Raw genomic sequence first — 12,602 nt, 5'->3', positions numbered from 1 at the left:
CTCTGCCTCCTGGGTTCAAGCAGTTCTCCTGCCTCAGCCTCCCGAGTAGCTGGGATCACAGGCCCACATCTGGCTAATTTTTTTGTATTTTTAGTAGAAATGGGGTTTCACCATATTGGCCAGGCTGGTCTTGAACTTCTGACTTTGTGATCCGCCTTCCTTGGCCTCTCAGAGTGCTGGGATTACAGGCATGAGCCACTGCGCCTGTCCGAGACCACACTTTTTCCAGTACAAAAGCGGAATTATAACGTGAAATACAGTACCAGTAAATGTATTAAATGGTGTTGAATTTTGTTAGTAATTAGGAGAGGAGATAGCAATAAGATACTTTTTTTTTTTTTTTTTTTTTTTTTTTTTTTGAGACAGAGTTTTGCTCTTGTCGCCCAGCCCAGAGTGTCGTTGCATGATCTTGGCTCACTACAACCTCCATCTCCCTGGTTCAAGCGATTCTTGTGCCCTCAGCTTCCTGATTAGCTTAGATTACAGACATGCACCACTGTGCCCAGTTAATTTTTGTTTTTTAGTAGAGATGGGGTTTCACCATGTTGGCCAGGCTGGTCTCAAACTCCCGACCTCAGGTGATCCGCCCACCTTGGCCTCCCAAAGTGTTGGGATTACAGGCGTGAGCCATTGCATCCGGCCTATCTTTTTCTTTTTCTTTTTTTTTTTTTTTTTTGAGACGGAGTCTCACTCTGTCACCCAGGCTGGAGTGCAGTGGCCGGATCTCAGCTCACTGCAAGCTCCGCCTCCCGGGTTCACGCCATTCTCCTGCCTCAGCCTCCCGAGTAGCTGGGACTACAGGCGCCCGCCGCCTCGCCCGGCTAGTTTTTTGTATTTTGTAGTAGACAGGGTTTCACCGGGTTAGCCAGGATGGTCTCGATCTCCTGACCTCGTGATCCGCCCGTCTCGGCCTCCCAAAGTGCTGGGATTACAGGCTTGAGCCACCGCGCCCGGCCCGGCCTATCTTTTTCTTATCAAGTTAATGAAAATTAAAGTTTTAAATGAAAGGTAACACAGTTTAACAAGGGTAAAAGGAGTTACACTTTCATCACTCTTCTTTGGGGCTGTACATTGTTATACCTTTTCTGAACAGAAATTTGGAAATGTGAATTAGCCATATTCTTTAAAACATCAACATGAGTGATCATTCCATAATTTATTATAAAATAAAAATGTGGAATCAATCTAAATAGGAATAGACAATTATTTAAATTGCACTTTGGTAATATTGTCATGCAGTTAAAATTCTCTGCACCCATTGAAGAAAACTTGGAGAAGTGTAGTCACATGGAAAAAGATTTTTAAAGGGTTTTTGTAGATAGCATGTTCCTATAAATAAATTTAATGTTGATAAGTGTGTATATATGGGGAAAAAATAGGACACGATCACTAATTTCATTTTATGTGGTGGGATTGATTTATTTTCTGTGATGAACAAATACTGCTTGAATGTTTCAAAAGTTATTTCAAAAATACAAGTTTCGGATGAGACAGTTTTGAAAGTGACAGCTCTCAAGATAAATACTCCAATAATGTGGATTATATTGTGAGTATTTTTCAATCATCAAAAATAAGTAAATGACTAGGTTCCAAGGAGAAGTTCCCTTTCATTCTTTCTTTTTTGAGACAAAGTCTTACTCTGTTGCCTAGGCTGGGCAGTAGCACGCTCTTGGCTCACTGCTGCGTTGAACTCCTGGCTCGTGCAATTCTCCCACCTTAGTTCCCTGAGTAGGTAGGACTACAGGTGTGCACCACCACACCTGGCTAATTTTTAAATTTTTTGTAGAGATATCGTTTCACTGTGTTACCCAGGCTGATCTCAAATTCCTGTCCTTAAGCCATCCTCCTGTTTCCCTCCCAAAGTGATGGGATTACAGGTATGACCTACCACACCCAGCCATTAGCATTATTTTTTTATTTAATAACACCTTTATTGAAATGTAATTCACATGCCATACAATTAGACACGTTAAAGTATAGGCATGCTTTGGTTTTTTTTTATACTGCACTTTATTGTGCTGCACAGATAGTGCCTTATGCCAAGCAAGACTATCAGCACCACTTTTCCAACAGCATGTGCCACTTTGACTTTGTTACATTTTGGTAATTCTTACAGTATTTTCAACTTTTTCATTATTACTCTGTCTGTTTTGGTGATCTGTGATCAATGATCTTTGATAATACTATTATACATGTTTTGGTGCACCTCGAATTGTGCCCATAGAAGATGATGAGCTTAATTATGAATATTGTTTGTGTTCTAATCACTCTACCAACCTGCCCTTCCCCTATCTCTGTCCCTCTTATTGGGCCTCCCTATTCCCTGAGAGAAAATATTGAAATTAGGCCAGTTGTGCCAGGCATGGTGGCTCACGCCTGTAATCTCAGCACTTTGGGAGGCTGAGGCGGGTGGATCATTTGAGGTCAGGAGTTTGAAACCAGCCTGGCCAACATGGCGAAACCCTGTCTCTAGTAAAAATACACAAAATAGCCAGGTGTGGTGGTGCGTGCTTGTAATACCAGCTACTCGGGAGGCTGAGGGCATGAGAATTGTTTGAACTTAGAGAGGCGGAGGTTGCAATGACCTGAGATCATGCCACTGCACTCCAGCCTGGGTGACAGAGTGAGACTCTGTCTCAAAAAAGAAAAGAAAAGAAATTAGACCAATTACGGGTGCAGTGGCTCACACCTGTAATCCCAGCACTTTGTGAGGCCGAGGTGGGCAGATCACCTGAGATCAGGAGTTCGAGACCATCATGGCCAAACATGGTAAAACCCTGTCTCTACTAAAAATATAAAAATTAGCTGGGCATGGTGGTGGGCACCTGTAATCCCAGCTACTTGGGAGGCTGAGGCAGGAGAATTGCTTGAACCCAGGAGGCAGGTTGCAGTGAGCTGAGATCAATGCCACTGCACTCCAGCCTGAGCGACAGAGCAAGACTCCATCTCCAAACAAAAAAAGAAATTAGGCCAATTAATAATTAGGCTGGGCTCAGTGGTTCATACCTGTAATACCACCACTTTGGGAGGATACAGAGATAGGATCACTTGAGGCTAGGAGTTAAAGACCAGCATCTGCAACATAGTGATACCCCATCTCTATTAAAAAATAAAATAAAATCAGCTGGGTGTGGTTATATGCATCTGTGGTCCCAGATACTTTTAGAGGCTGAGGTAGGAGGATCTGTTGAGCCCAAGAGGTTGAGGTTGCAGTGAGTCGTGATTGTGCCACTGTACTCCAGCCCGGGCAACAGGGCAAGACTCTGTCTCAAAAATAATAATTGTGATAAAGAAAAAAATCAAAATGGCCTTCGAGTGTTCAAGTGAAACCAAAAGATCGTTAAGGTGAGTGAAGAAGGCATGTTGAAAGTTGAGATAGGCCAAAAGCTAGTTTTTTTGTATCAGTTAGCCATGTTGTGAATGCAAAGGAAAAGTTATTGAAGGAAATTAAAAGTGCTACTCCAGTGAACATGCAAATGGTAAGAAAATGAGACAGCTTTTATTGCTATAAGGAGAGAGTTTTAGGGGTCAGAATAGAAGGTCACACCAGCCACAACATTCCCTTAAGGCAAAGCCGAATTCTGAACAAGGCCCTAACTCTCTTCAATTCTGTGAAAGATGAAGAAGCTGTAGAAAAAAGTTTGAGGCTACGAGTGGTGGATTCATGAGGTTTAAGGAAAGCAACCATCTCCATAAGGTAAAAGTACGACGTGGTTGCTGAGGTGGGAGGATTGCTTGAGCCCAGGCATTTTAAGGCTGCAGTGAGCTATGATTACGCCACTGCACTCAAGCCTGGTTAACAGAGCAAGACCCTGCCTCTTGGGGGTGAGTAAAAAAAAAAAAGGCACATTGAAACAGCAAGTGCTTATGTAGAAGCTAATATAATTGATGAAAGTGGTTTTGCTAAATAAGTTTTCAATGGAGACAAAACAGCCTTCTTCCATTGGCTGAAGATGCCATCTTAAGACTTTCACAGCTAGAGAAGAGCTGTCAGTACCCAGCTTCAAAGGACAAGTTGGCTCTCTTGTTAGGGCTAATGCAGCTTGTGACTTTAAGCTGAAGCCGGTACTCATTTACCATTCCAAAAATCATAAACCCCTTAAAAATTATGCTGAACCTACCATACCTGTGCCCTAGAAACAGAACAACAATGTCAGAATGACAACTCTTTACAGCAATGCTTACTGAGTTTTTTTTACTCGTTTATCATGTAACCAACGTTTTTACTAAATATTTTAAGCCCACTGTTGAGATCTGCTAAGAAAAAAAGATTCTTTTCAAAATATTACTTCTCACTGACACCACACCTAGTCACCCAGAGCTCTGATGGAGATGTACAAGGAGATTAATGTTTCATGGCTGCATCATCTATTCTGCAGCCTTTGGATCAAAGAGGTAATTTCACTTTACTCTTTTTTTTTTTTTTTTTTTGAGACAGGGTCTCACTCTGTCATGCAGGCTGGAATGCAGTGGCATGATCATGGCTCAGTCCAGCCTTGGACCTCCTGGACTCAAGTTATCTCCCACTTCATCCTCCCAAGTAGCTGGGATTACAGGCATGAGCCACCATGCCCAGCTGATTTCTGTTGTTTTTTTTTTTTTGAGACGGAGTGTTGCTCTGTTGCCCAGGCTGGAGTGCAGTTGCGCGATCTCCGCTCACTGCAAGCATTGCCTCCCAGGTTCACGCCATTCTCCTGCCTCAGCCTCCCGAGTAGTTTTTTGTATTTTTAGTAGAGACAGGGTTTCACTGTGTTAGCCAGGATGGTCTCGATCTCCTGACCTCATGATCCGCCTGCCTTGGCCTCCCAAAATGCTGAGGTTACAGGCGTGAGCCACCATACCTGGCCTGATTGCTGTATTTTTAATACAGGCAGGGTTTCACCATGTTCGCAGGCTGGTCTCGAACTCCTGACCTAAAGTGATCCCCGCCCACTGTGGCCTCCCAAAGTGCTGGGATTACAGGTGTGAGCCACTGTGCCCGCCCTCAACTTTCAAGTCTTTCTTTTTATGAAATACATTTCCTTTTTAAATTTACTTTTTTTTGCTTTTTAGAGACAGGGTCTTTCTTTGTTGCCCAGGCTGGTGCTAAACTCCTGGGATCAAGCGATCCTCCTGCCTCAGCCCCACAAAGTGTTAGGATTACAGGTGTGAGCCACCACACCCGGCCAAAAAATGCATTTCCTAAGGCTCTTGCTACCATAGTATATATTATTTCCTCTGATGGGTTTGGGGAGAGTAAGTTGAAAATCTTCTGGAAAGGATTGACCATTCTAGATGACATTAGAAACATTCGTGGTTCATGGGAGAAGGTAAAAATATCAACATTAACAGTAGTTTGGGCCGGGAGCAGTGGCTCACACCTGTAATCCCAGAGCTTTGGGAGGCCAACGTGGGTGGATCACCTGAGGTCAGGAATTTGAGACTAGCCTAACCAACAGTGAAACCCCGTCTCTACTAAAAAATACAAAAATTAGCCAGGTGTGCTGGCAGACATCTGTAATCCCAGCTACTCGGGAGACAGGCAGGAGAGTCACTTGAACCTGGGAGGCGGAGGTTGCATTGAGCCAAGATCATGCCATTGCATTCCAGCCTGGACGACAGAAGTGAAACTCCGTCTCAAAACATAACAAAACAGTAGGTTGTATGAAATTGATTTCAATTATTGGCCTGATGCAGTGGCTCACACCTGTAATCCCAGCACTTTAGGAGGCCAAGGCGGATGGATTACTTGAGACCAGGAGTTTGAGACCAGCCTGGCCAACATAGTGAAACCCCAACTCTACTAAAAATTCTTATGGATGACTTTGAAGGGTTCAGTAATTCAGTAGAGGGAATAACTGCAGGTGTGATAGAAAGAGCAAGAGAACTCAAATTAGAAATGCAGCCTGAAGATGGGATGGAACTGCTGCAATATCAGGATAAACTAAATAGATGATTGCTTCTTATGGATGATCAAAGACAATGTCTTTTTGAGATGCAGTCTACTTCTGTGAAGATGCTGTTAACATTGTTGAAATAACAAAGGATTTATAATATTATGTAAACTTAAGCAGTGGCAGTATTGGAGGGGATTGGTTCTATTTATATGTTTATGAGATGGAGTCTTGCCCTGTTGCTCAGGCTGGAGTGCAGTGGCGCAATCTCGGCTCACTGCAACCTCTGCCTTCCAGGTTTACACAGTTCTCCAGCCTCAGCCTCCTGAGTAGCTGGGACTACAGGCACACGCCACCACACCCCACTGATTTTTGTGTTTTTAGAGACGGGATTTCACCGTGTTGGCCAGGCTGGTCTCAAACTCCTGACCTTAAGTCATCCACCTGCCTCGGGCTCCCAGAGTGCTGGGATTACAGGCATGACCCACTGTGCCCGGTGATTTACTTTAATTTTAATAGAGGTCATTCTATGTTTCAAATGCTATCAAACAGTATCACATAGGGTCTCACTTTTCACCCAGGCTGAGTGCAGAGGTTATTCATTAGCAGTCACTCCCCATCTTCCCTGAACCTCTTCAGTCCTAGGCAACCATTAGTCTGCTTTTTGTTTCTGTAGATATTCTGGACATTTCATATAAATGGAATCACATAATAAGTGATTTTTTTGTGACTGGCTTCTTTTACTTAGCCTGTTATCAAGGTTCATGTATGTTTTAGCATAAGGTTTTCTCTTTATTTTTATTTTTATTTTTTTTGTTGTTGTTTAAAAGACAAGGTCTTGATCTGTCACCCAGGCTGGAGTGCAGTGGTACAGTCATAGCTCACTACACCCTCAAACACTTGGCCCTCCTGAGTAGCTGGGATAACAGTCATGTGCCACTGTGCCCAACTTGAAAATATGTGTATTAATGACTTTTTTGCCACTGTTATATTTATTTTACAGATAGGGATGAGGAAGAAATGACCAAACGAGATGACAAAAGAGATATCAACAGATACTGCAAGGAGAGGCCCTCTAAAGATAAGGTATTTATTGAATACTGTATTCTTTTTAATATGGTGATATCTTACATCATCTAAACATAACACAGTTGTGAAGTTTATTAGTCCTTATCCATCTATATTACCACTAAGTAAAATTCTGTCAGTTGTTTTTTTGTGGCTATGTCAGGTAACTAGTATGTCTGATTCCTTTCTCTCATATTCATATACCAGATTAACTCATTTTAGCTAGGATGAGGTAAATGTCTTATTAGATTATTGCTATTTTATGCACAGTCTCTGTTTCCCACTTTTCGGGGGTAAAAAATGTGGCTACTATGTTTTCTACTTCTCCATTTTCTTAGGAAAAAGAAAAGACGCAAATGATCACAGTTAACAGAGATCTGTTAATGGCTTTTGTTTATTTTGATCAAAGTCATTGTGGTTACCTTCTTGAAAAGGATTTGGAAGAAATACTTTATACTCTTGGACTACATCTTTCTCGGGCTCAGGTAATCTATCTTGTGAATATTTAAAAGGAAAACATTTTTTAAAAGTTACCTTTTCCAATGAAAAGTTAATAGAACCTCCGTTGATTTTTTTGATATATTAAAGCAACATAAGGGCCAAGCGTGGTGGCTCACGCCTATAATCCCAGCGTGATTGGGAGGCTGAGGCAGGCAGATCACTTCAGGCCAGGAGTTTAAGACCAGCTTGGCCAACATGGCGAAGCTCCATATCTACTAAAAATACAAAAATTAGCTGAGTGTGTTGGCACACGCCTGTAATCCCAGCTACTGGGGAAGCTGAGACAGGTGAATCTCTTGAACCCAGGAGGCGGAGGTTGCAATGAGCCAAGATTGCACCACTGCACGCCAGCCTGGATGACAGAGTAAGACTCTGTCTCAAAAAATAAATAAATAAAGCAGTATAACACAAACCAGTTGTAAAACACTTCCCTTCTCCCTCTCCCTCTTTTTCTACTCCTTACGACTATAATACATAAAATTCTAGGTCTTTTTGTAAGCAGCTCAGTTTCATTTTTATAAACAAAATATGGAATTATTCTGTACATTTTGACTGGCTCTTTTTTTTTCATTCCACAGTATTCTATAAATACATTCTACCATGAAAATAGAAACCTGCCTCATTCTTTTTATAGCTGCACAGTACCCATTATATAGATGTACCATAATTGACCTACCTAGTCTCCGTTGCTGGTGGTTTTCATTTATTGGATTTACCAACTATGCTATAATAAATCATACCTGTGCATAAATTTTTATCAATGTTATACTTTTTAACAATGAAGTTTTATTTTTTCAAAAGTAACTTGGATCTTACTCAATTCCATGGATTTCCATCATAAGTGAAAATTACAGCTGGGCGTAGTGGCTCACACCTGTAATCCCAGCACTTTGGGAGGCCGAGACGGGTGGATCACCTGAGGTCAGGAGTTCAAGACCAGCCTGGCTAACATGGTGAAACCCCGTCTCTCCAAAAATACAAAAATTAGCCGGGAATGATGGCGGGTGCCTGTAATTGCAGCTACTCTGGAGGCTGAGGTAGGAGAATCACTTGAACCCGGGAGGCAGAGGTTGTAGTGAGCTGGGATCACACCACTGCACTCCAGTTTGGGCGACAAGAACAAGACTCTTTCTCAAAAGAAAGTGAAAATTAACACATAGTTTTTCTAAGAGAATCGAGAAATATATTTTCATCTCTTTATTTTGTTTACTTGCATGCATAACAGGTAAAGAAGCTTCTTAATAAAGTAGTGCTCCGTGAGTCTTGCTTTTACCGGAAATTAACAGACACCTCAAAAGATGAAGAGAACCATGAAGAGTCTGAGTCATTGCAGGAAGATATGCTAGGTCTGTGCATGTTAAGATTTTGCTTTTTAATAAATATACCAGTAATTAAAGAAGAAAAATAACTTATGAAAATATGTGATTATGAAATAATATTTTATATTACAGGAAACAGACTATTACTTCCAACACCAACAGTAAAGCAGGAATCAAAGGATGTGGAAGAAAATGTTGGCCTCATTGTGTACAATGGTGCAATGGTAGATGTAGGAAGCCTCTTGCAAAAATTGGAAAAGAGCGAAAAAGTAAGAGCTGAGGTAGAACAGAAGCTGCAGTTACTAGAAGAAAAGACAGGTAAGGGTCAGCATTGGATATGTTCATACTTTCAGCACCCTGCTGGGACATGTATATGTGTTTATGTATGTACATACACATGTACGTACCTGTGTACACATCTGCATATGCATACCACATATTTTCATCGAAGTACAGAAGGAACTTTTTAAAATTTTTAAATTATTTATTTGTTTCTAAGACAGGGTCTCACTCTCACCCAGGCTGGAGTGCAGTGGCACAATCTCAGCTTACTGCAACCACTGCCTCCCGGGTCCAAGTGATTCTCCCACCTCAGCCTCCTACGTAGATGTGCCACCATGCCCAGCTATTTTTTGTATTTTTGGTAGAAATGGGGTTTCACCATGTTGGTCCTGGCCTCAAACTCCTGACCTCAAGGGATCACCCACCTCGGCCTCCCATAATGTTGGGATTACAGGCGTGAACCACCGCGCTCTGCAAGGACCTTTACTTTTCATTATTTCTGGTTCAGGTTATAAAATTGCTTAGCTTTATGTGAATCTTAGGTCTTCATGTGCATTCTCAGGTTCATTGTTATCTGTTGCATCCTTTTAATCACCTTCTAGTTCCACTTTTTTTTTTTTGAGACGGAGTCTCTCTCTGTAACCCAGGCTGGAGTACAGCGGGGCTATCTCACTGCAACCTCCACCTCCCGGGTTCAAGTGATTCTCCTGCTTCAGCCTCCCAAGTAGCTGGGACTACAAGTGCGTGCCACCACGCCCAGCTAATTTTTTGTATTTTTAGTAGAGACAGGGTTTCACCATGTTAGCTAGGATGGTCTCCATCTCCTGACCTCCTGATCCGCCCACCTCAGCCTCCCAAAGTGCTGGGATTACAGGCATGCGCTACCGCGCCTGGCATCCACTTAGTTTTTACCAGTCTGTGTTCTCTAATCTATACAATCATCTAAAAATAGAACATAGGTTTTGAAATAATACAAGTTAAAAATGTAAATGAAACAGGCCAGGCACTGTGGCTCCCGCCTATAATCCCAGCACTTTGGGAAGCCGAGGTGGGCGGATTGTCTGAGGTCAGGAGTTTGAGACCAGCCTGACCAACATGGTGAAACCCCATCTCTAAAAATACAAAAATTAGCTGGGTGTGGTGGCACGTGCCTGTAATCCCAGCCAAGATTGTGCCACTTCGCTCAAGCCGGTGCAACAGTGAGACTCGGTCTCAAAAGTAAATAAATAATGAATATTACAGTGTGCTTTATGACTAGTGAAATTGACAGACATTGCCATTTTATGGAATTCAGTCAGCTTTTTATTTTCACAGCTTAAATATTTTAACCCCAAAGTTAAATTTGAAGTTTTAGAAAGTAAAATGTTAATTTTTGGATTTTTTTAAACAGATGAAGATGAAAAAACCATATTAAATTTGGAGAATTCCAACAAAAGTCTCTCTGGTGAACTCAGAGAAGTTAAAAAGGACCTTAGTCAGTTACAAGAAAACTTAAAGATTTCAGAAAACATGAATTTACAATTTGAAAACCAACTGAATAAGACAATCAGAAACTTATCTACGGTAATGGATGAAATCCACACTGTTCTCAAGAAGGTGAGAAATTTTGTATTTTTAACATTTTCATAGTTTTTAAAATGATGCTTTTAATGTATTTTAATGTTATTAAGCTCTTAGTGATTATTCTAAAAGCAAATAATGATAATCATTCTGTCCTTCCTGAGATTAGTAAAAAGTGATTCCCAGGCTAGGCACAGTGGCTCACGCCTATAATCCCAACGCTTTGGGAGGCCAAGGCGGGCGGATCACCTGAGGTCAGGAGTTCAAGTCCAGCCTCGCCAACATGGTGAAACCCCCATGTGTACTAAAAATCCAAAAATAATTGGCCAGACATGGTGGCAGGCGCCTGTAATCCTAGCTACCTGGAAGGCTGAGGCAGGAGAATCACTTGAACCTGGGAAGCAGAGGTTGCAGTGAGTCTAGTTTGCACCATTGCATTCTAGCCTGGGCAACAGAACGAGACCCCATCTTTTTTTTTTTTTTTTTAAAAGGTGATTCCCAAAAGGTGTTGTTTTTCTAAAACTTAGTTGGAATGTCAACATGATTTAAGAGTACAGACTTCTTGAAGCAAATTTCATTTATATTTCTTTTTAATCCAGAGTATAAGTTTGAACTAAACCATTCACTTCACTTCTCTGTGGTTTTTTTCTTCTTGTTGTTGTTGTTTGGTTTTTGTTTTGTTTTGTTTTGTTTTTTTGAGACAGAGTCTTGCACTTTTGCCCAGGCTGGATTGTTAGTGGTGCTATCTTGGCTCACTGCAGCCTCTGCCTCCCAGGCTCACGTGATCCTCCCACCTCAGCCTCCTGATTAGCTGGGACTACAGGTGTGCTCCAGCACATCCAGCTAATTTTTATATTTTTTGTAGAGATGGGATTTCACCATCTTGCCCAGGCTGGTTTCCAACTCCTGGGCTAAGCAGCCCTCCTATCTTGGCCTCTCAGAGTGCTGAGATTACAGGCATGTGCCACCACACCTGCCGCATTCACTGCATTTTTAGACCCCATTTATTCTTGGGCAGAATTGAGGTAAATACTTCGTCACCATTAATTTTAAGATATTAAAATTAATTTATTGTTCTTTATCACTAGAAAAAAGTATACCAAACTGAATATCATTATACTCTAATATCAAAGTAACATTTAAGAGAATCTAGTAAAATGTACTTTTTCCTTCTCTGTTGTCTTACAGGATAATGTAAAGAATGAAGACAAAGATCAAAAATCCAAGGAGAATGGTGCAAGTGTATGATAAAATCCATGTAGTGATGAGGAATGGTGTTAAATAATGTAATATATAAAAATCATGATATAAGAATGTTTGAAGGTGATGCATGTTTGATTTTATTAGTATACATGTCTTTTAGTTCAAATGATGTATAAAGTTTTATGAATGTGAGTTTCTGCTTTTGAAAATTGCTTGTAATTCCTAGCCTTCAAATTATTAAACACTCCTCGAGTGAAATAATTTTGCATTGCAAAGTGTTTTAGGATGAACTTTGTTATAGTTTTAACTCCAATAAAGTTCATCAGTTTAATTGACTGTAGTATTTAATTACCAAATTTCTTTTATAAAAATGCCTAGAAATTTTTAATTTTATTTATAGAATTATTAGGTTTTAAAATTTTTAGTTCATATGTTAAAATTTCAGTCAAAATCATAAAATAGCATGATGCTTAATTTTTGCAAGTTTTTTGAAACAAATTTTTTTAAACTCATCACCAAAAAATGCCCTCTTGATCAGTAAGCATTCATTAAAAATTCAGTTTAGGCCAGGCACAGTGGCCTACGGTGGGATTACATGACTGTAATCCCAACATTTTGGGAGGCCGAGGCGGGTGGATCACCTGAGGTTAGGAGTTCGAGACCAGCCTGACCAACATGGTGAAGCCTCGTCTCTACTAAAAATATAAAAATTAGCTGGGCATGGTGGTGGGTGCCTGTAATCCCAGCTACTTGGGAGGCTGAGGCAGGAGAATCACTTGAACCAAGGAGGCGGAGG

General features: G+C 41.0%; 1 protein-coding gene across 8 annotated transcripts in view; it reads left to right on the top strand.

The window, feature by feature from the left end:
* The window catches only part of CCAR1 (cell division cycle and apoptosis regulator 1), a 77,275-nt gene extending 65,138 nt beyond the window's left edge, over window positions 1-12,137 (top strand). For 7 of the 8 annotated variants that reach the window (XM_050805194.1, XM_050805195.1, XM_050805199.1 and 4 more), the window contains 6 exons: window positions 6,877-6,959; window positions 7,280-7,426; window positions 8,668-8,788; window positions 8,894-9,079; window positions 10,434-10,639; window positions 11,792-12,137. In XM_050805194.1, coding sequence (XP_050661151.1) covers window positions 6,877-6,959; window positions 7,280-7,426; window positions 8,668-8,788; window positions 8,894-9,079; window positions 10,434-10,639; window positions 11,792-11,851 — 803 coding nt within the window. In that variant the 3' untranslated portion in view covers window positions 11,852-12,137. The remainder of the gene's footprint in view (window positions 1-6,876; window positions 6,960-7,279; window positions 7,427-8,667; window positions 8,789-8,893; window positions 9,080-10,433; window positions 10,640-11,791) is intronic. The other variant, XM_050805200.1, reaches the window with a different exon arrangement.
* The last annotated feature ends 465 nt before the right edge of the window (window positions 12,138-12,602 follow it).

Source organism: Macaca thibetana, chromosome 9 (assembly GCF_024542745.1).
Source record: "Macaca thibetana thibetana isolate TM-01 chromosome 9, ASM2454274v1, whole genome shotgun sequence".
NCBI lineage: Eukaryota > Metazoa > Chordata > Mammalia > Primates > Cercopithecidae > Macaca > Macaca thibetana.
Note: the sequence above shows the minus strand (reverse complement) of the source record. Positions and strands in the feature narration are given on the sequence as shown.